Source organism: Salmo salar, chromosome ssa06, assembly GCF_905237065.1.
Source record: "Salmo salar chromosome ssa06, Ssal_v3.1, whole genome shotgun sequence".
Taxonomy (NCBI): Eukaryota; Metazoa; Chordata; class Actinopteri; order Salmoniformes; family Salmonidae; genus Salmo; species Salmo salar.
Window position 1 is genome coordinate 57,779,759 of NC_059447.1, and position 23,853 is coordinate 57,803,611.

Here is a 23,853-nt window from a genome sequence, read left to right on the forward strand (position 1 = left end):
CACATGAGGACAAAGATCGTACTTTTTGGTCTTCCTCTGGTCTGATGAAACAAAAATAGAACTGTTTGGCCATAATGACCATCGTTATGTTTGGAGGGAAAAGGGGGATGCTTGCAAGCCAAAGAACACCATCCCAACCGTGAAGCACGGGGGTGGCAGCATCATGTTGTGGGGGTGCTTTGCTGCAGGAGGAACTGGTGCACTTCACAAAATAGATGGCATCATGAGGTAGGACAATTATGTGGATATATTGAAGCAACATCTCAAGACATCAGTCAGGAAGTTAAAGCTTGGTTGCAAATGGGTCTTCCAAATGGACAATGACCCCATGCATACTTCCAAAGTTGTGGAAAAATGGCTTAAGGACAACAAAGTCAAGGTAATGGAGTGGCCATCACAAAGCCCTGACCTCAATCCTGTAGAAAAATTGTGGGCAGAACTGAAAAAGTGTGTGCGAGCAAGGAGGCCTACAAACCTGACTCAGTTACAACAGCTCTGTCAGGAGGAATGGGCCAAATTTCACCCAGCTTATTGTGGGAAGCTTGTGGAAGGCTACCCAAAATGTTTGACCCAAGTTAAACAATTTAAAGGCAATGCTACCAAATACTAATTGAGTGCATGTAAACGTCTGACCCACTGGGAATGTGATGAAAGAAATCAAATCTGAAAGAAATCTACTATTATTCTGACATTTCACATTCTTAAAATAAAGTGGTGATCCTAACTGACCTAAGACTGGGACTTTTTACTCGGATTAAATGTCAGGAATTGTGAAAAACTGAGTTTAAATGTATTTGGCTAAAGTGTAAGTAAACTTCAGACTTCAACTGTATGTCACGTTCTCCTGTTATCTTCCCCCGCCCTCCAATTTTGAAGTTATAAATTTGGGCTCGCAGCATCCACTCAATGGGTTGCTCAACCGCATGATCCCCTTCTCAATGGATGCAACATGGCGGAAACAAGTGGACTAGATCCCAATTCTCTTTTCAGACCGTAACTAAAATATAATGCTATGTTTGAAATGTTTTCATTTGGGAAATATAAGTGGATCGTTTATAAATTGTTTGGCCAAAAAATAACCATAAAGCCTTCATTTGGATAGAACTGTGAGAAGCACACAATGAGCCGCCGCCACGCAAAAGGTAAGAACCGAGCTTGAGAATTTGTGAGCAACATTGTAACTTTGTAAATGTGTATCTACTCTAACGTGTGGCGGTAGCGTTTGTGTTTGTGATACAATGAAAGGTGTAAAGTGTGTCTGCAAATAAGCTCTGTTGTGAATGATTTATTGTAGTGAGGATAGTTTTTCTACGTTTTGGCTGCAGACTGCAGAGTTGGGAGGGGGCTAGGAATGCGCCGGTCGCTCAGGTTTCTACAGTTAGTGGGAAAAGGCCAATGAAATTGTTCTCAGGCATGTTTCTAATGTAAATATTCGTTTCCCACAAATCCTTTCAGAATTCCAAGGGTCCTCCCCCTCCCCACCGTTGCCTCCAGATCATGTGTTGAACTCGGGAGCAGTGGTTTTCCCTGGTAGGCTATAATAAACCCATGTGCATTCAATTCATCATGGCTACAAGGTGGAAAATGTAACATTCAAACGGACAAAACAACAATAACACGATATTAATTCTACTAACTGTAACAATGAGACCATGAAATTATTTCAACAGGCGCCTTTGATCAGCATGGATATCCTCTGGTTATGTTCCCTGTGGATGCTCATGGCAACCTTTCAGATCTAAGCAAAGCTGAAGTGGTTGACTTCATACACTACTTTCTCTGTTTGCACAAGTATGTATCAAGGCTACAATGTAATGTGTGTTTTAGATGTAATTTTAAGATTGTACGAACATGCATGGAAGTCATGTTAAGCCTTACTAATACCACTTTTTTATAGTAAGAAACAGGAGGAGAGCTTGGTTTCAGTTGTGGCTGATTTGAGACAAGCCACTCTTACTACTACTAGGTTCATCGCTGAAACTCTTCTTCTCCTTGAGGTATCTTTCTTATCATTCTGTTCTAGATGGATTGTAAGGTATTGCTTTATTATACAGTAACAAACATAATTGGTTCATCATGTCAATTAGTAGGCCTACACCTTAGTCCACTTTTACATAAATCTTAGTTTTTTTATATAGAGAATTTTGTGTGGGAATTGTTCACATAATTTATTGTTGTGTCCAGTTCAACCACAAAGATGTTCAGCAATAAGATGCCCCACCTAGTTAAAGGTTAAATAAAAAATACAACCTATGATTGGCCTTTCTGTCACTCCTATGTCATTATGTAACTCAATTAAATTGAGCCAATTTAAAGCGATTTTGTCTGAGGTTGCTCTTCAGGGCACAATGCAGTTTGTGATTGTTCATTGTGGAATTGTTCTTGGGGCTAAAATACTGGATCATATGCCTTCAGTTATTTAAAAATAGACTAGCTCTAGTGGAATTGCATTATCTGAGCTAAATCGGTTGTTTGGAAATCTGCAATACACAATTCACCGTGGCTTTATTTGTCTGATTACTTTTCGTAGAACGACCTTATCATTTTAGTAATCAAATCGCAGACTCAATGTCTACAAACATACTCCAATAGTACATTTGGTTTAGTCATTTTTGAAAATAGTGCTGTGGATCTTCAGGTCAGTTTGTCATCCTCATTTATCATGGCCACAGACAAAAGTGGTGCTCATTACAATTTCAAATCTGGGGAGGATTTTGGTGTTCCCTATCTTTGTACTGTTAGAATGAGTGTGATTTTTGACTTGTTGTCATTAATTAATATTGATGAAAATGTAACATGCATTTCTCACCCCATCTAGCTGCATAGGAGGACCGTGTACACTGTATACATGATTAAACCGAAAAAGAAAGATGTTCTGAAACTATTGTTGAAACAGCTGGTACCATCAAAGTCTTATGTTGCTCCGTTCAAGGTAAGAGTATTTCACTGAGTGTGATTTCCCCTTTCACGCGTAGCATGAAATTAGTATGTGTGTGGGGCTAAACATCCTTTTAATACCAACAGAGAGTTCTGCTGAAAGAAGTCTTCGAACTTTCCAACTACATTGATAGAAGCCAGTTGACTGCGGCTTTAGGAGGCTACCTGGTTTACTGTCATCTGAGTTGTGTAACATTTATCAGGGTATGTCTTTTACAATCATTTACATGGACTGTATTGTCATGTTAATAGTATTGTCATTTCAAGCTGTGTTATTTTACATCATGGTCAAGTGAAAAGTTATGCCAGTTGTAAAATGCTTATTGTTCCCGTTAATTTTTCTGTAACCTCACCAGAATTAATATTCTCATGCCAGTTCTTGCAAAGAATTCCATGGATTACTTGTGCCACTACTCGTTCTGTAAGATGAAGTAACCTGGACTTTTCTCATACATTTTTATTCAATACAAGACTACTCTTGTCAAGACTGTAATGTGTGATCTTAAAAGAGCAGCAAGCTTTGTTGGGTTGATTATCTGGAGGTTTTATGATGAGTCTTAATATCACGAATAGCAGCATTGTCCTCCTCTCCACATCAGTGGTCGATGGACGGCCTTGCTGGGGGCTCCAATCCTCTGTTCTTGATTTTCTGCCTGCCTTGAGGATGAAATGACTAGATGGAGACAGAACTTTGCTTTCAATCCAAACTATATTCCTCTCAAGTGAACAACCGACAAGGGATGTTACACCTCCAAGCACAAAAAATTGACACCCACATCTCAGATTGTGCTGAAATAGTTTCTGTAGTTGGAAACAGATAAGATTAGCATTCCTGAAACATTATTTTGTTGAAATATAATTTGATATTTGAAAAATTAAGCAAATTGATTTCACCCAAATTGGCCATTTTAATTTCTAGGATTCATATAATATTCAATAAATATAGTTCCGAACATCCAATTTGGACCACCGGGCTTCTCCATGCATCGCGCCAACAGAGATGAACACCTCTCTGGGAAGAGGAAGAGCGGGGGTGTATGCTTCATGATTAGCGACTCATGGGGTAATCATAACATACAGGAGCTCAAGTCCTTCTGCTCATCCGACCGAGAATTCCTCACAATCAAATACCGGCCATATTACCTTCCAAGAGAATTCTCTTCACTTATCGTCACAGCTGTGTACATTCCTCCTCAAGCAGACACCAAGATGGCCCTAAAGGAACTTCACTGGACTCTATGTAAACTGGAAACCATATATCCTGAGGCTGTATTTATTGTAGCTGGGGATTTTAACAAAGCAAATTTGAGAACAAGGCTACCTAAATTCTATCAGCGTATTGATTGCACTACACTCGGGGGTAATACACTCGACCACTGCTACTCTAACTTCCGCGATAAAGCCTTCCCCCGCCCTCCCTTCGGCAAATCCGACCATGACACCATCTTGATCCTACCATCTTAGAGACAGAAACTCAAACAGGATTTACCAGTGAATAGAACAATTCAACGCTAGTATGACCAATCGGAAATCCACTCTTCAAGATTGTTTTGATCACGCGGACTGGGATATGTTCCAGTCAGCCTCAGAGAATAACATCGACCTATATGCTGACTCGGTGAGTGAATTTATAAGGAAGTGCATTTGAGATGTTGTACCCACTGACAATTAAAACCTACTCTAACCAGAAACCGTGGCTGGATGGCGGCATTTGCACAAGACTGAAAACGCGAACCATCACATTTAACCATTGGAAAGAGGTCTGGGAATATGGCTGAATATAAACAGTGTAGTTATTCCCTCCACAAGGCAATCAAGCAAGCGAAAAGCTGGTACGGGGACAAAGTGGAGTCGCAATTCAACGACTCAGACACAAGATGTTTGTGGCAGGGTCTACAGGAAATCATGGACTACAAAAAGAAAACCAGCCACTTCACGGACACCGATGTCACGCTTACAGACAAACTAAGCACCTTTGTCCGCTTTGAGGATAATACAGTGCCAACCAGAACTGACCCCCCCCCTTCTCCTTCTCCTTCTCCGTGGCCGATGTGAGTAAAATATTTAACCGTGTTAACTCTCACAAGGCTGCTGTCCCAGACGGCATCCCTAGCCACGTCCTCAGAGCATGCGCAGACCAACTGGCTGGTGTGTTTACGGACATATTCAATCGCTCCCTATCCCAGTCTGCTGTCCCCACATGCTTCAAGATGGCCACCATCTTGTACCCAAGAAGGCAAAGATAACTGAACTAAATGACTACCGCCCTGTAGCACTCACTTCTGTCGTCATGAAGTGCTTTGAGAGGCTAGTCAAGGATCATATCACCACCACCTTACCGGCCACCCTAGACCCACTTCAGTTTGCATACCGCCCTAACAGGCCCACAGACGATGCAATTGCCATCACACTGCACATTGCCCTATCCCATCTGGACAAGAGGAATACCTATGTAAGAATGCTGTTCATTGACTACAGCTCAGCATTCAACACCATAGTATCCGACAAGCTCATCATCAAACTGGAGGCCCTGGGCCTCAACCCTGCCCTGTGCAATTGGGTCCTGGACTTTCTGACGGGCCGCCCCCAGGTGGTGAAGGTAGAAAACTTCTCCACCTCGCTGACCCTCAACACTGGGGCCCCACAAGGGTGTGTACTCAGCCCCCTCCTGTACTCTCAGTTCACCCACGACTGCATGGCCATGCACGCCTCCAACTCAATCATCAAGTTTGCAGACGACACAACAACAACTTGATTACCAACAACGACGTGACAGCCTACAGGGAGGAGGTGAGGGCACTCGGAGTGTGGTGTCAGGAAAACAACCTCTCACTGACCCCAAGCATACTTCCAAAGTTGTAGAAAAATGGCTTAAGGACAACAAAGTCAAGGTATTGGAGTGGCCATCACAAAGCCCTGACCTCAATCCTATAGAACATTTGTGGGCAGAACTGAAAGCATGTGCGAGAAAGGAGGCCTACAAACCTGACTCAGTTACACCAGCTCTGTCAGGAGGAATGGGCCAAAATTCACCCAACTTATTGTGGGAAGCTTGTGGAAGGCTACCGAAACGTATGACCCAAGTTAATCAATTTAAAGGCAATGCTACCAAATACTAATTGAGTGTATGTAAACTTCTGACCCACTGGGAATGTGATGAAAGAAATAAAATCTGAAATAAATCATTCTCTCTACTATTATTCTGACATTTCACATTCTTAAAATAAAGTGGTGATCCTAACTGACCTAAGACAGGGAATTTTTACTTGGATTAAATGTCAAGAATTGTGAAAAACAGAGTTTAAATGTATTTGGCTAAGGTGTATGTAAACTTCAACTGTATATACTGTATTTTATACCATCTATTGCACATTGCCTATGCTGCTCGGGCCATCGCTCATCCATATCCATATATGTACATATTCTCATTCACCCTTTTTAGATTTGTGTGTATTAGGTAGTAGTTGAGGAACTGTTAGATTACTTGTTAGATATTACTGCACTGGCGAAACCGTAAGCACAAGCATTTTGCTACACTCGCATTAACATCTGCTAACCATATATATGTGACAAATAAAATTTCATTTGACCATAATTATTACTAATAATGAGTAAGACATGAGGAATCTAATAAAATGACCAAAAGCCACCCATTGACCCCCCAACAACCATACAGTATTAGTTTTCTGTCTGACAAGTAGTATGGAGCTGCGGCTTGGAGTAGTGCTTCTTCATCATTGTAATGTATTACCTGTGAATCTGGTGATGTTTTTCCACCCCCGTATCAGAGAAATTTGCCATTTTGAAGTTACTTGCATTACTTACCATAAATTGGTGTGAAAGTCCCAGGTTTTGCCCACTATATGCCACTGTTCCTCCTACTGCCACGCCCTTTAATCAAATTTGATGGTCTCTTGTACTTTATTAAATTATCACGTTTTCCTTGCAACTTTGGGTAGAAAACCCACTAGCTTTTGTTCTTGATAAAATAGTCTGGTCATCCTCACAATTCAAGTCCTCCATGAAAGCATAAACAGCAATGTAAAGCGTTAACATTGACAAACCTAATATTTATTGAATGCACCATATATACAAAAGTATGTGGACACCCCTTCAAATGAGGGGATTTGGCTATTTCAGCCACACCTGTTACTGACAGGTGAATAAAATCGAGCACACATCCATGCAATCTCCATAGACAAACATTGGCTGTAGAATGGCCTTACTGAAGAGCTCAGTGACTTTCATCGTGGCACTGTCATAGGATGCTACCTTTCCAAGTCAGTTCGTCAAATTTCTACCCTGCTAGAGCTTCCCCGATCAACTGTAAGTGCTGTCATTGTGAAGTGGAAACAATAACTGCTCAGCCGGGAGGTGGTAGGCCACACAAGCTCTCAGAACGGGACCGCCGAGTGCTGAAGCGCGTAAAAATCGTCTGTCCTCTGTTGCAACACTCACCACCGCGTTCCAAACTGCCTCTGCAAGCAACGTCAGCACAAGAACTGTTTGTCTTGAGCTTCATGAAAAGGGTTTCCATGGCCAAGCGTCTGCTGGAGTGGTGTAAAGCTCGCCGTCATTGGACTCTGAAGCAGTGGAAATATGTTCTCTGGAGTGATGACTCACGCTTCACCATCTGGCAGTCCGACAGACTAATCTGGTTTTGGCGGATGCCAGTAAAACGCTACCTGCCCCAATGCATAGTGCCAATTGTTTGGTGGAGGAGGAATAATGGTCTGGTGCTGTTTTTCATGGTTTGGGCTGGGCCCCTTAGTTCCAGAAGGGAAATCTTAACGCTACAGCATACTATGGCATTCTAGACGAATCTGTGCTTCCAACTTTGTGGCAACAGTTTAGGGAAGGCCCTTTCCTTTTACAGCATGACAATGCCCTTGTGCGCAAAGGCGAGGTCCATACAGAAATGGTTTGTCGAGATCGGTGTGGAAGAACTTGACTGGCCTGCACAGAGCCCTGACCCAATCCCATCTAACACCTTTGGGATGAATTGGAGCGCCAACTGCGAGCCAGGCCTAATCATCCAACAGCCGTGCCTGACCTCACTAATGCTCTTGTGGCTGAATGGAAGCAAGTCCCCGCAGCAATGTTCCAACATCTAGTGGAAAGCCTTCCCAGAAGAGTGGAGGCTGTTAAAGCAGCAAAGGGAGGACCAACTCCATATTAATGCCCATGATTTTAGAATGAGATGTTCGAGCAGGTGTCCACATACACTACATGACCATGACTATGTGAACCCTATACATTACAATGGCCAATGCGGGCACAATCAAGTAGCTTAATTTCTGAGATTAAATTAACAAAATAATGTTGCATGAATGCTAATGTTCTGTTTCTAACTATAGAAACTATTTCAGAACATATGTGATGGTGTTCCATGGTAGATTCAGTTAATCTATCTGGAGAGAGGAGTGTGCAGTCAGTGGCCATTTCTCACTTGGGAAAAAGTCTGCCCTCCACCCTCTGTCCTCTCTCTATGAGTCGGAAACCGATAAGTGGTCGAAGAGATGCCAATTCGTTAGTAGATGAACGGACGAGTTCTCCCCTCTAGCCACCTTTCATCAGGATAGTCATGTGGGTCCTTCGTGGAAGAGTTTTGAAGTCTGCCACACCCCCTTTCAATCTGCTTTTGTTTTGTCTAAGGAGAAAAGCATGTAAGTAGCAAATTGTTTAAAATGTCTTGCACATCTAATTTAATTTATCACTTTACACTTATTTTGGGATTCACCCCGTAAATGGCATTTACGGACGTGCGAGTGAAGGAGTCTCATTTCATACAAGCTCATTTTCGTCCATGTTTCCTCTTCTCGATTGACCTTTTTCAAAAGGAGCTGAGAGAGGACTGAGGAGAGGAGACAGGAGTTGAGCAAATCCAATTGAGAAAAGGCCAGTGATTCAACTGTCATCCTGTATGGAGATCTTTAATTCATTAATCCATTCATGCATTTCAGTGATGCAGCCCCAGAGCCATTGTTTGTTACCTTGGTGAAGCTTGCAGAATTGCAGACTGCAATCAGTTGACCTCATTACCAAGTGAAAGGCGGCCCCCTCTCACCATTTGGTCATATTCACTCGTTCGACTGGGCATTCATCCATGTTGACAGTATTCATTAGTACTGTGAGGGCAGTCTGTTTTGGGATGCTATAATGAATGTTTTCGCATACCATACTGCGCTGTAACAGTAACTAAATGCACATTCTTGGCAAAACAATCTCCTGTATATTTTTAGTAGGTTATCAAACTTTAGGTTTGATATGGCTGTATATTTGGGTTGTATTTCGTGTAATTGGTTTGTGGTTGTATATGAATAATGCTTTTCTGATGCGACAGGACTGACATACATTTTTTTACCTACTTTATAATCACCCGCTGATTTTTCCCTCTAACATCTCTTCTTGGACTTTTGTTTATGCAGGAGATTGATGCCTTTGTCCAAGAGTTTCTCTCAGTGGTCCAGAGGCTCCCGTTGTGTATTTCCACCCTGCAGACACTCTCCAGACAGCCTGTGCCCTCTGCCTTCACCGAACTGAATGACTTCTGTCACAGCAGCGAAGCCAAGTTCCAACTGCTGCGGAGGTGAGGGTCTCCATTTTCACCATTGCTCTCTTTCAGTTGGACATAACAAGGGTAGTACAGGTGTAAGCTGAGTTGATCTGCACCTATAGCACTTCCTACTGTAACGGTGCTTTTTAAGGGCTTAAGTTACCTGCCTCTTAAGTTGCACCGCCTGGTGAATGATGTACCTGTACAGTTCCATGAATCTAAGTCCTCTGCTCCTGTATTGACTGAGTTTTTGCCTGTATGTTTTCTAAAGTTGATGGAATGGCTGTTTTTGTGGTGTAGGGAGCTGGGCTTGGATGAGCTGCTAAGGCACTGTGAGCGTGTGGTGGAGAAGCTGCACTACCCTGAGAATGACTCGTGCTATCAGGCCATGGCCGGGACGGCCCTCTTCACCCACACAGCCTTCAATATGCTGCAGAACTACAGCAGGTACTGTACTGTATAGCAGGGCCCGGTTTCCCGATAGCGATGGAACTTAGGCTTACAAGTGTTTTTTTTTAACGATGCCGCTTTCCAACAAAACATGTTGCATGCGTTTCCTAAAACGCCACGCAGAGAGAACGTTTGCTAAGTGCGTCGAGGCATGTTGATACTGATCGGATCGAAATAAATGGTCAGTATTCTCCCTTTCCAATTTCTCCTTAACGTTCAGATGATTCCACGATACTGACGGATCAGCTCCTAGAGATATTATCACCTACCACCTATCACCATTCCGAAAGTATTCAGACCCCTTGACTTTTTCCACATTTTATTATGTTACAGCCTTATTTTAAAATGGATTAAATCGTTTTTTTCCCCTCATCAATCTACACACAATACCCCATAATGACAAAACAAAAACTGGTTTTAGATTTTTTTTGCAAAAAATAAAAATGATATAGATTTACATTTACATAAGTATTCAGACCCTTTACTCAGTACTTTGTTGAAGCAGCTTTGGCAGCGATTACAGCCTCGAGTCTTCTTGGGTATGATGCTACAAGCTTGGTACGCCTGTATTTGTGTAGTTTCTCCAACGCTTCTCTGCAGATCCTCAAGCGCAGTCAGGTTGGGTGGGGAGCGTCGCTGCACAGCTATTTTCAGGTCTCTTCATAAATGTTGGGTTCACGTCCAGGCTCTGGCTGGGCCACCCAAGGACATTCAGAGACTTGTCCTAAAGCCACTCCTGTGTTGTCTTGGCTGTGTGCTTAGTGTTGTTGTCCTGTTGGCAGGTGAACCTTCGCCCCAGTCTGAGGTCCTGACCGCTCTGTAGCAGGTTTTCATGAAGGTTCTCTCTGTGCTTTGCTCTGTTTATCTTTCCCTGACTATTCTCCCTGCTGCTGAATAACATACCCACAGCATGATGCTGCCACCACCATGCTTCACCGTAGGGATGGTGCCAGGTTTCCTCCAGACGTGACTCTTGACATTCAGGCTAAAGAGTTGGTTGGTTTCATCAGTCCAGATAATCTTGTTTCTCATGGTTTTTAGGTGCCTTTTGGCAAACTCCAGCGGGCTGTCATGTGCCTTTTACTGAGGAGTGGCTTCTGTCTGGTCACTCTACCATAAAGGCCTGATTGGTGGAGTGCTGCTTCTGGAAGGTTCTCCCATCTCCACAGAGGAACTCTAGAGCGACTATCGGGTTCTTGGTCACCTCCCTGATCATGGTCCTTCACCGATTGCTCAGTTTGGCCAGGCGGCCAGCTCTAGGAAGAGTGTCGGTAGTTCCGAACTTCTTCCATTTAAGAATGATGGAGGCCTATGTGTCCTTGGGGACCATCAATGCTGCAGAATTGTTTTGCTATCCTTCCCCATTGTAGAATAATAGTGAAGACATCAAAACTATGAAATCACACATATGGAATCATGAAGTAACCAACAAAGTGTTAAACAAATCTAAATATATTTTAGATTCTTCAAAGTCGCCCCCCTTTGCCCTAATGACAGCTTTGCACAATCTTGGTATTCTCTCAACCAGCTTCATGAGGAATGCTTTTCCAACTGTCTTTCCAGCACATTCTGAGCACTTGCTGGCTGCTTTTCCTTCACTCTGTGGTCCAACTCATCCCAAACCATCTCAATGGGGTTGAGGTCAGGTGATTGTGGAGGCCAGGTCATCTGATGCAGTACTCCATCACTCTCCTTCTTGGTCAAATAGCTCTTACAAAGCCTGGCGGTGTGTTTTGGGTCATTGTCCTGTTGAAAAACAAATTATAGTCCCACTAAGAGCAAACCAGATGGTATGGCATATCGCTGCAGAATGCTGTGGAAGCCATGCTGGTTAAGTGTGCCTTGAATTCTAAATAAATCACTGACCGTGTCACCAGCAAAGCACCCCCACACCATAACACCTCTTCCTCCATGCTTCACGGTGGGAACCATGCATGCAAAGATCATCCGTTCACCTACTCTGTGTCTCACAAAGACATGGCGGTTGGAACCAAAAATCTCAAATTTGGATTCTTCAGACCAAAGGACAGATTTCCACCGGTCTAATTTCCATTGCTGGTGTTTCTTGACCCAAGCAAGTCTCTTTCTTGTTATTGGTGTCCTTTTAGTAGTGGTTTCTTTGCGTGAATCAGGCCTTCGAATTGCTGCAGTCTCCTCTGAACAGTTGTTGAGATGTCTGTCACTTGAACTCTGTGACGCATTTATTTGGAGTGCAGTTAACTCTAATGAACTTATCCTCTGCAGCAGAGGTAACTCTGGGTCTTCCTTTCCTGTGGCGGTCCTCATGAGAGCCAGTTTCATCATAGCGCTTGATGGTTTTTGCGACTGCACTTTTTCCGTATTTTCTGCGACTGCACAATTTTCCGTATTGACTGACCTTCATGTCTTAAAGTAATGATGGACTGTCGTTTGTCTTTGCTTTTTTGAGCTGTTCTTGCCATAATATGGACTTGGTCTTTTACCCAATTTTTGTATTTTTATTTAACCTTTTATTTAATTAGGCAAGTCAATTAAGAACAAATTCTTATTTACAATGACAGCCTACCCCGGCCAAACCCGGACGACACTGGGCCAATTGCGCGCTGCCCTATGGGACTCTCAATCACGGCTGGATGTGATACCGCCTGGAATCGAACCAGGGACTGTAGTGACGCCTCTTGCACTGAGATGCAGTGCCTTGGACCGCTGCGCCACTCGGGAGCCCAAATAGGGCTATCTTCTGTATACCACCCCTACCTGGTCACAACGCAACTGATTGGCTCAAATGCATTAAGAAGGAAAGAAATTCCGTAAATTAACTTTTAGCAAATCACACCTGTTCATTGAAATGCATTCCAAATGACTACCTCATGAAGCTGGTTGAGAGAATGCCAAGAGTGTGCAAAGTTGTCAAGGCAAAGGGTGGGCTACTTTGGCAAATCTCAAATAAACAAATCAAAATATATTTTCTAACACTTTTTTGGATAATACATGATTCCATATGTGTTATTTTGTAATGTAGAAAATAGTAAAAATAAAGAAACCCTTGAATGAGTAGGTGTGTCAACTTTTGACTGGTACTGTAGGTCTGTAGCCTATACCGTTTATCTTTTAATACAGTCATCTCTGGTTTAATTTGCAGCGTCTTTATATCCTTTGCCATGATATGCAAAAAAATGGGCAAGTTTATTTGTAGTCAGTCAAATTTTATTCAGCCGTCACAAAGAAAGGTGAACATTTTGATTTTGCATTTCGCTGAGATCTTCTGTGTATAAAGTGACGTGGAAGGCCAAAAAAAAGCATCTAACGATGTACTCAGCTGTTCCACGACTGGTCTGAGGCAGTCGTTAAATAACAAGCGTTTTCAAGAGCAACTTTGGTAACGATGGTTTTGAGAAAATATAAACTTGACATGCAACAATCTTAAGATTTTACTTCGTTTCAGTTCGTATAAGGAAATCAATTGAAATAAATTCATTAGGCCCTAATCTATGGATTTCACAAGACTGGGAATACAGATATTCATCTGTTGTTCACAGATACCTTAAAATAAAAAAAATGGGCCTCAGGATCTCGTCACGGTATCTCTGTGCACTCAAATTGCCATTTGATAAAATACACTTATGTTCGTTGTCCGTAGCTTATGCCTGCCCATGCCATAACCCCACCGCCACCATGGGGCACACGGTTCACAGCTTTGACAGCGTTTCGCCCATACGACGCCATACACGTGAGTCCGGTTGGACGTACTGCCAAATTCTCTAAAACAACGTTGGAGCTGTGTAATGATCATGCTGTTTAATCAGCTTCTTGCTATGCCACACCTATCAGGTGGATGGATTATCTTGGGAAAGGAGAAATGCACACTAACAGGGATGTAAACAAATGTACATGGGACCAACACTTTACATGTTCAGTAGATTTGTTGTTGTTGTTCAGTGGAAAACCAGGCCCAGGTAGAGTACTTAACCAGTACATTTCGACCAATCATTTAGAGGGGGGAGTATGGTGTGATTTTAAATGTGTTGCATTTTACACACATTTCTAACTTTCTATGCAAAGCTGTCAATGGATACATTATGCTGTTCTATTTCAAGGTTCAACATAGTAGTCTTCTACAATAAGTATTTTCCACAGGTTTAAGGTCTCTTGTCTTTGTTGAAAGGATAACTGCAGCTGCTGAAAAAATAGAGTTGCTGTGGCAACAGGCCTTTTCTAAGGCCCACCTCCAGGTGCAGGTCTTCCAGCTGCGTGATGAGGGACAGCAGGTGGGTTATAATACATAACAATTACTCCAGGGTTGTGTTCATTAGGGCACGCAACAGAAAATATTTGTGCAAAACTTTCTTAAGTCCCGGTAGTCCCTCACTGTTTTAAGTGCGTTTTTCTTCCATTTGGTGCCCAATGAAAATGACCCATCGTGCGTTTTTGTTTATTTTGGTTAATTTACCTCCAATTGCAGATAACTGAACAGATTAAAAGCTACCAAAAAGAGAAGCTCCAGCCTTACAGAATAGAGATCGCTAAAGATGCGAGGAAGGCTGAGACGTTAACATCTGAATTTGATGCCTCCATCTATAAACCTGCCATGGTAAATATAGGCTACTCTGATATTTTCCTCCTCTAAGATGGGTGCATTGAAGTATTAAAGCTGCTGTATGGATCCTGAACAACAGTGGTGTTGTGTTTACATGTCTTCTCTCCCTGCTGCCAGGCTCTAGTCCACCGTGCTGAGGATGTGATCCACACGTTAGCTGACACTCTGCCTCCTGGTGATGCCCAGACCAGGGAAGAGTGGGTGCAGGATCTGGACAGACTGAAGGAGAACTTCCACTCTGCTGTAGAGCTCCCTCGTCAGACCCTCGGAGCAGTCGCCGACTTCTACCACTACTACAACAAGGTAGGTATTCTGTTGGACTGACCTTTTTATGATTTCTGTGTGTATATGCTAACTTAAAAATGTTTATATAATACTGAAGTGGTAATTGAAATTGACAACAATTAGGATGATTATTGAAATTACATTTACGTTTTATATCTATCTCCTCGTGACATGCATCTGGCTTGTAATGTGGTCTATATAATCTAATGTCATGTACTCAATTTCTTTCATCTCAACAGGCCAATTGCTGGTACGGCATCGTCCTGTGTGAGAACTTTCTCCAAGACCTTCTGTGGGGTGTAAACTGTGACAGCCTCCCCAAACGGTACCACCCGCTGGAGATGCATGGCCCTGACCCTGTGTGGAGGCAGGCGGTCTGTGACTTCCTGAGAAGGAACCCCTCCCCAGACATGGAGGAGCTGGTCCAGCTGGCTCACCTGGCCAATGTCATCCCTGACGCCCAGCTCCAGCAGAAGGGCAAACAGCTGTCACAAAGGTGAGAAACTCCAGCTTGTGTGTTGGAAAACTTCTGTTGCCATTTGATCTGGCAACTTGTATGGCAGTATTTGTATTGAATACTTGTTCACAGCCAAGTTGGCCCTGCCACCTTCTCTCCAGGTGCATGACCCTGCGAAAACTCCTGACCTCTCCAGGGGCAGTACCTATCAACAACTTCCAGTTGGCACTGCAGTGGCAGTATGAGTTTCTGAGAGCCCGCCACAGGAAAGGGCCTGGGCCACACACTAACCTGGCTGTGGGCGGAGGCCCCGAGGCCATTAACAGTCCAGATGGGGCATTATGTAGTCTCCATAAAACCTCTGGTTCCAGATCAGACCGCCACACTGACAACCTGCACAGCCGTGGCTCCCTCTCTAACCTCAAACACCAAGTCCTCCTAGGTACGTCCCCCTCCAGTGCTATCTCTGGGGCTGTGTCTGCTGTGGGGAAGCCTCCCTCTCTCAGCTCCTTTGACTCTGGCTTTGATGGAGCAGGAAGCAGCCATGTGGAGACTGGGGCAGGGAGGGAGGGATGGGAAGGGCTGTCCAGGGTACCAGCCACCAGAGACTCCTTCAGGCCCATCACCAGGCAGCCCCAGATCCACGAGGAGAACATCTCCAGCGTGTCTGACTCAGAGGACTGCAGGGAGGAGTTTGACTTTGGCTCTGTGGGCAACACCTCCAGGGCCAGCATTCAGATTATCCCTAAAATAACGGTGGACTCGCTACATTTTCAGATCAAGCTGAAGCAGTCAGCTACCCTGCCCCAGAACCCCTGGCTCAGTCTGCCTGTGGATGACCTGGAGAACTCTTACACGGTCACCATCACCCAGAACCCGTCACCACATCAACGGGACATCAAGAGCCCAAACCCCTCAGAGTGCTCCCACCACACCGACCAATTATCCAATCGGTCTCGAGACCAGCCCACACAGACGGAGGTACACACCAGCCCTCAGAACAGAGGGGCACAGCCCAGTGACAGTATCCTACAGGCACAGGACAGCTTTGAGGAGTCAGAACGGAGCCCCGTTTGTAATTCCCTCTCCAGCACCATCACAGATGCAGGAGACGTGCCCAACTTCACTGCAGAGAGCATTCCCACTCTTCTCTGGGATACGTCTGACTTCCATAACCCCAAACAGGACACCTGTGAAAGGTATTGACACATTTATGCTCTTGTCTCCTGACATGGTCCACATAGCCGCTAATTGTGCCTAGCACTTATATTGTTTGTGTTTGCAGGATTACAAGCTCCATGACTGAAGTCTCGTTAAATGACTGGGACCTAAAGGAACAGGAGGGTCTCAGGGAGGTGGCGGAGATCCTGGACCGGGCAGCTGGAATACTGGAGGCAGGTTGACTCAAATGTTCAATGGATTGTTTTCATGCCAAAGCAGTAAATAGTTCGGAACATTAGATTTGCACATTACCAAGATTGGTATTAGTGACCTAAATCACAGTTGGCTTAGGCCAATACCTTGCATTTGTAAACACTTTTTGTATAGGTGGAAGAGAATGTGATGACACAGGAGCAGATGTTGGATGTTCTTCTGAATACTGGGAGCACGAGCAAACTGTGGCCGTCATGGGGCAGTGAGGAGCAGAAAAGTTTGGTAGGTCGTGATGATATACAGTGCCTTCAGAAAGTATTCACACCCCTTGACTTTTTCCCCCAAAAAATTGTGTTACAACCTGAATTTAAAATGGATTACATGTTTGTCGTTGGCCTACACACAATACCCCATAATGTCAAAGTGGAATTATGTTTTTTGAAATGTTTACAAATAATTAAAAATGAAATGCTGAAATGCCATGAGTTAAGTATTCAACCCCTTTGTTATGGCAAGCCTGAATAAGTTCAGGAAAAAACAAGTCAGATAATAAGTTGCATGGACTCACTCTGTGCAATAATAGTGTTTAACATGAGTTTTGAATGACTACCTCATCTCTGTACCCCACACATACAATTATATGTAAGGTCCCTCAGTCAAGCCGTGAATTTAAACCACGCAAACAAGGGCACCTATTGGTAGATGAAGGTACTGTAAATGTGTTCCTGTAGGTCAGACTTGGATCATGGAACCACTTAAGCTGGTGAACTACAAAGTAGACCACTGTCCATACATTACAAATTAGATTCCATAAATTAGATTGTGGGTTTTTCCTGCAATTACAAAATGCACTGGTCAACACACAACCATTTGTACTATTTTCGTAGACTCCCTGTACATTTGTAAGAAAGTATTGTTTTTACAAGATTGAACAGGGATTTAACTTAATGCAAGACAATTGTTTATCTTGTTTAGTGGCCTTTAAATCGTAATAGATACCCCATCAGCTTGTTATCTCCACTATTATTTTTATTGTTAAATCAATAACAATGTTATTGTTCTGTTTTCCAGATGTCCTCCAGTGATTTAAAAGCGGCGGGCGTCCTGGGTCTTGATGACAGTCTTGACTCTGCCGACACTGACAACCATAGTGAATGCAGGTCATCAGAGGCAGCCAGTGAAACTGAGGCATCAGAATGCAGCATGAGCCACAATGGAAGGCCAATGGAGAACGGGCCGACGGGGTTGAGGCCCCCGCAAACCAACAGGGGACAGTTCCTAAAGGAGCTTAAAGGACTGCACGTTCTAGATGAGCTCATCATGGAGGAGAACCTCAAGATCCACAAGCTCAGACAAGCTGAGAACGAGAGCCTTGATGAAAAGCCCACTCAATTGGCGGGCTCCCGAATTACGTGCAAGGAGAGGCAGGCGTTTCTATTCGAACTAGAAAGGGAGAAAAGGGAAGTGGAGAGGATGGAAAAGAACCTAGCTAAAGAGATGACCAAAGGATGTCAACTCACGAAGAGGATGAGCAGAACCAGGAAAGTAGTGAAATGCTCTATAATGGACAGGACTTCTAAACTGAATAACTTGGAGGTGGGTGCTCTCTGTGATGATCTTATATCAGACCATAGAGGCCGACACCTCAACGTAAAGCACTTGCCAACCCTGCCCAAAGACACCATAAACCTTGATCCTAATGAATCCCTCGTTATTACTGCAACCTTTTCTGCCATAATGCCTGTATCACAAGACTTTGTTCAAAGTGTAAATGGTCAGTCTCCACATGCGGTCTCTAGTATATCTGGCTGTGGTGATGCCGTGGTAGAAGTAGATGCTCCCAGCCATAGTGAGTTTACGGAGCCCAGTGCACCACAACCGGTCTTAACTCCACCACAAAGCTATTCTGATCCCAGTGAATTTATTGAAGAGTTTGGAATCCAACACCAAGAGGCTACAGATGAGGAAGGCTTAGTCTTCAGATTGGTGTCTAACTTGCAATTTCCCCAAGAGGCCACCTTGACACCTGAAATGTGCCCAAAACATGGAGTATTTGACCCGAGTTGGAATTACAACAACAACCCCCCAGTGCCTAAACCAAGAAAGGCATCACTTCCTGTGAATGACAGAGGGCAAGAACTCAACATCTCAACGGAAACCATGTATTTAACCCTCTGCCCTGATAGTGATTCAGACCCTGACCCTAGACTCGCACCACAAGTCATGCCAGAGTTCAGCACTCATCCGAAGCCTAAAGGGCGAAGCCTCAAACCTGTAAAGGAGCACAGCAATAACCACAGCAACAAACCCCTCACAGCTCAACAGGCATCCTTATGCAATAACCCTTTGGAGTCCCATGGACAGACCTCTCTAGACACTTCCTCTGTTGAATCAACATTAACACCTGTTGACTCTGCCGGTGTTCAGATAGAAATCCACCTCTCCCAGAAATCTGAGGATATTTCAATGGCACATTCTGGGTCTAATTGTGAAGAGCTACCTCGTATGTTTGCTGAAGTAATATCTGGATCATGTGAACCAAGCGGAGCTGATGAGTGGAGAGAAGTAGAGAGCCCTGATGGGTTTCAGGGGTGTAGGACTGCAAGGAGGGCCATCATTAGGTCACCTGTCAATCAACCCAATGTCCAAATAACCACCAGAGACGTAAGGCTTAGTAGTTGATGGGAAAGACATTCACATTATTCACCATTTGAATATTATGCATTCTTTCAGTTGAATGGGAATTATTATATCTCTGAACTTTTATTTACAGATGACCAATTTCAAGACTCCAATAGTGCTGGACACTGGGTCTGGCTTGATGAAAGCAGGGTTTGCTGATCAGGACCTCCCAAATACTATATTTCCAAATATCATTGGGCTGCCAAAATATGAGGTAATTGTATGAGCAAAGTATTTGGTGTTTGTACTCAGTCATATGGGGCGGCAGCGTAGCCTAGTGGTTAGGGCGTTGGACTAGTAACCAAAAGGTTGCAAGATCGAATCCCCAAGCTGACAAGGTAAAAATCTGTCGTTCTGCCTCTGAACAAGGCAGTTAACCCACTGTTCCTTGGCTGTCACTGAAAATAAGAATTTGTTCTTAACTGACTTGCCTAGTTAAATAAAGGTAAAAGAATATAATAAATGTGGCTAGGCTGCCACCATACGTTTCCCTACATGGAGACTGGCTTTCTGATTTGCCTATTGTTTTGTCAACAGGAAATAATGAATGGCAACTTTGAACGGGAGACTTTCATTGGACATGAGGCTCAACACATGAGAGGAGTCCTGGCACTGAAGTATCCAATGAAAAACGGAATAATAAGCAACTGGGATGAAATGGAGAAGGTTTGTCTACTGTTGACATAATTCTATCCCATGGATGTTCGGATGAATCTGTAGTACCTGGTGGTTATAGGATTTAAACCTCACTGGTCTCGCTTCAGATTTGGCACCACACGTTCCAGCAGCTGCAGGTCGATCCAGACGACCACCCTGTCCTGTTGACCGAGGCAGCCATGAACCCGCTGGAGAACCGCCAGCGCATGGTGGAACTTATGTTTGAGTGCTTTAACGTTCCCCTCGCCTATGTGGCCATGCAGGCAGTGCTGGCGCTCTACGCAGCAGGGAGGTCCACAGGTAAACTAACTTTTATCTACTCTGTTGATGTAAGTAAATATACAGTAGATTCAGTTAATATATGAATCCATCTAATCCAGTGATTAGATTCCTGAGTAAAGGATTGCATGCTTTCACTCGTGTTTAAAGTTTCAAATCTAGGAGATTGCTAACAATCTAGGAGAGAAATAATGTATTTTTGATTTAATAATGGATAAGATTGCTAATCATTGTAGCCTTTGTCTTCTAATAGGTGTAGTGTTTGACTCTGGGGATGGAGTGAGTCATAGTGTGCCAGTGTTTGAGGGATACTGTCTACCTCACGCAGTGCAGCGCTTCACCCTGGCTGGCCATGATGTTACAATGCACCTTAAAATGGTATTTGATGTTAACAGTTTCTGTATTTTTTTTACATGGACTATCAAATATGCTCATTTGGTCAATAAAACAATTAGTTATATTCACCTTTGGTTTCTGCTATCCTGTGTCCCAGCTTCTGCAGGAGCAGGGAGTGTGCATGCGCACTTCTGCCGAGATGGAGATTGTGAGAGAGATAAAGGAGAAATGCTGCCGGGTTGCCCAGGACTATGAATCGGAGTTAACCTGTGGGCGGTCGGCTAGCAGTGAGATGTATTACACCATGCCTGATGGACAGGTCGTCCACCTCAGCACAGAGCGGTTCAGGTAAGCCTCTAACCGACCCCCTGTATCCCCACTTTAAAGAACACTCGCCCTTATGAGTGGTGATGGTTAAGTTATCCGCTGCTATGTATTGAGGAAATTGAGACTAAGAACTGCAAGTGTTTAACTCCGCAAACAGCTTTTGATTATGGTACTACCAAGTAAGCCATTGGATGGCCACCAGGGGTCAGCTATGATCTGTTATTCAGTGATGTCTTCCATCCACAGTGCTCCTGAGATACTGTTTAAGCCAGATCTGATTGGACGAGACCATTACGGGATGCATGAGAGTATTTTCAAGTCAATCCTCCTTTCAGACATTGACCTCCGGCGGAGCTTTTTGGGGAACATTGTCCTATCAGGTACATAGTTTTGCTTTATTAGTTGCTGAATACTTGTCCACTCATCCACCCATGTCTACTACTGTGTCCCAAATGTCACCCTATTCCTATGTAGTGGTCAAAAGTAGCCATTTGACACAGCCTAAAAGTCTAATTTCCTCTGTGAAGGTGGAAATACCCTGCTGGCTGGACTGCCTGAGCGGCTTCAGAGTGAAATTAGAACCATGGTGCCTACAGATTTGATGGAGTGTGTGCGTGTGACCAGCCCTAAGGACAGAGATTTCTCTGTTTGGAGTGGAGGTGCAGTGCTAGCCAACTTGTCATCCTTTGACTCAGCCTGGATCAGCCAGGAGGAATATGAGGAACATGGCCCACAGATCGTCTTCAGGAAGTGCTTCTGAGCTGGACTCATCATCTGGACTGGATGGTGCAATATAGCTCTACTACATAATGGCAGACTTGTTTTGGTCGAGAGGACATTCCAGCACTGAAGCTTCCAACGCTCTATTACTTTGAGTGTGATATAAAATGTTTCTACTGTTGTCAGGCAGATCAGACAATAGTTGGGAATGTTCTGATTTATGCTTAGTGACATAAATCCTGACTCAAGACAGTTGCATTCCTTAAATTGATGCCTTTGTCAATGATGTCCAAAGATTTACTTAGAATCTTCTTATCAGGGTCTGGCCATGTGTAAAGAAATATTACAGATTTGTACGCGCTTCAGAACAGGTTTGAACATATTTCTCTGTGTGCCTCTTGAAATATGTTTGTTTTCCCACCCTTCTCTCCTCTTTTCAAATAGTTTTTTTTGGGGGGTGAACCAGGTATTTTGGTGATGGTAGGGAAACCAATCTACTTTATTTAAAGGCCCATTTGATCAGTCTTCTCCGTTTCTGAGAAACTACTACATATGCCATGGTTTTGGCAAGGTCCATGACATAACTGTACATGATGGACAAATTGTAATAGTTTTCTGTACATTTTTATTAGCTTTCTTCATTTTATCTTGAAATAACTTCAACCTAAAATGTGCATGTTCATCTTTTCAGTGTTAACTTGGTGAAAGGTAAGTTACTGTAGTTTCCCCTCTAAGACTTGTAGCTAAATCAATGCAGGTGAAGTGTTGAGTATGTGCAGTATGTTGATACTGCCACCACACCTAAATGGTAGACTGACTGTTTTCATTTTACTTCTCCATTTTGAGTTTTCCCTCGACTCTCCACTTAACTGCGTTCAATGTTGCATGTCCCAAAATGAAGGCCTATAACGCAAGTCATATAGCCTAGTGGTTAGAGCGTTGGACTAATAACCCGAAAGGTTGCAAGATCGAATCCCTGAGCTGACATGGTGAAAATCTGTCGTTCTGCCCCTGAACAAGGCGGTTAACCCACTGTTCCTAGGCCGTCATTGAAAATAGGAATTTGATCTTAACTGACTTTCCTAGTTAAATAAAAAAATCATGTGCATTGATCTTTTAAACCTACTTTTTTTGTTTGAAGGGTCCCTTTGATTCAATTCACAACGTCACCTATTCTTGACTCGGGTACATGTTTGTTCACAATATAGACTTTTCTGACTTACGAGTATTGATAAATCGTTCTACGTTTTGTAATGAATGTGACATATCTGTTAAGTGCATGTTTTTCTACTATGAAAGTGTTTTGACAGCAAATACCTAAACTTGATGAGAAAGTTGTATGTTGATTCATTGCGGCTATGACTTTCCCTTTTGATGGTTACCTTGTACTCTTCCAAAAAATGGCCTGTTCATATGGACACACAATTGGCCTTATTAGTTAAGACCTTGCGCATTTTGATAAACCTGAGTATCAACCCCATTTTATTGACAGTAGACCTACTACCTAGTGTATGATTCACGTGCTACTTAACCCAGTCTTTGACGCACCATTTTTACATGTACTCTTAAGTGTTTTTTAAGAACTGCCATGTGTTTTTCTACTCTAAACAAGTGGGAGTTGCCATGTGATCTTAAGCTCAGGTTTTAAGTGGAAGTCCGTAATCGACCCCTGTGAATTGGAAAGGCCTTATCCAAGGGCTAAAATATGGAGACCGATGAATACTCAGCTGATTGACGTTAGTTCTTGGTCAGAGGTTGAGTTGAAGTTCCAGCCTCTCCTTTTTGAACTGTACATTCCACGCTTGAGTTTTGCTACCTTCATCTAGACCAAGTTGTGTACGTCATGTCTGTTTTTATAAATATTTATCTGTTTCCATTATGTCCTTGTCAGGATATGCGTGAAGGGCTGTTGGAAGTCAGGCGCAGGAGATTAGATAGTTGGTAGCAAAACGGAGCCTTTTATTTGGCGACCGAAAAGCACTCACCACAAACTAATGCGAAATACAAATAAGGGTTTAACATAACCCAGCTTAACCAGCCTAATGTGCTCATACATGAACAGATAAACAATACCACACAAAGACATGGGAAAACAGATGGTTAAATACACAACACATAATGAGGGAAATGAGAACCAGGTGTGTGGGAAAACGAGACAAAACAAATGGAAATGAAAAATGGATCGGTGACAATGTTATGCAAAGTAATTTTTTTTTT

At 43.3% G+C, this 23,853-nt stretch overlaps 1 protein-coding gene across 1 annotated transcript; it reads left to right on the forward strand.

Moving 5' to 3' along the window:
- Positions 1-897: 897 nt before the first annotated feature.
- On the forward strand, positions 898-23,061 carry LOC106607706 (uncharacterized). The gene is made up of 23 exons (XM_014204949.2): positions 898-1,142; positions 1,456-1,530; positions 1,671-1,791; positions 1,898-1,997; positions 2,819-2,932; positions 3,025-3,141; positions 9,366-9,526; positions 9,794-9,940; positions 14,088-14,190; positions 14,385-14,513; positions 14,637-14,822; positions 15,044-15,300; positions 15,423-16,460; positions 16,547-16,655; positions 16,810-16,917; positions 17,707-19,299; positions 19,409-19,531; positions 19,855-19,983; positions 20,082-20,274; positions 20,507-20,631; positions 20,747-20,937; positions 21,163-21,296; positions 21,444-23,061. Exons 1-23 carry the CDS (start codon positions 1,121-1,123, stop codon positions 21,674-21,676), a joined length of 5,508 nt encoding a protein of 1,835 aa, XP_014060424.2. The 5' UTR covers positions 898-1,120; the 3' UTR covers positions 21,677-23,061.
- Positions 23,062-23,853: the final 792 nt, after the last annotated feature.

Bases quoted from the DNA above. Each gene is read 5' to 3' on its own strand.
- LOC106607706 (XM_014204949.2), top strand. From the start codon at position 1,121: ATGAGCCGCCGCCACGCAAAAG. The intron at 15,301-15,422 runs GTGAGAAACTCC...CCTTCTCTCCAG, and splicing joins GGCAAACAGCTGTCACAAAG to GTGCATGACCCTGCGAAAAC. The intron at 19,300-19,408 runs GTAAGGCTTAGT...TTTTATTTACAG, and splicing joins TCCAAATAACCACCAGAGAC to ATGACCAATTTCAAGACTCC.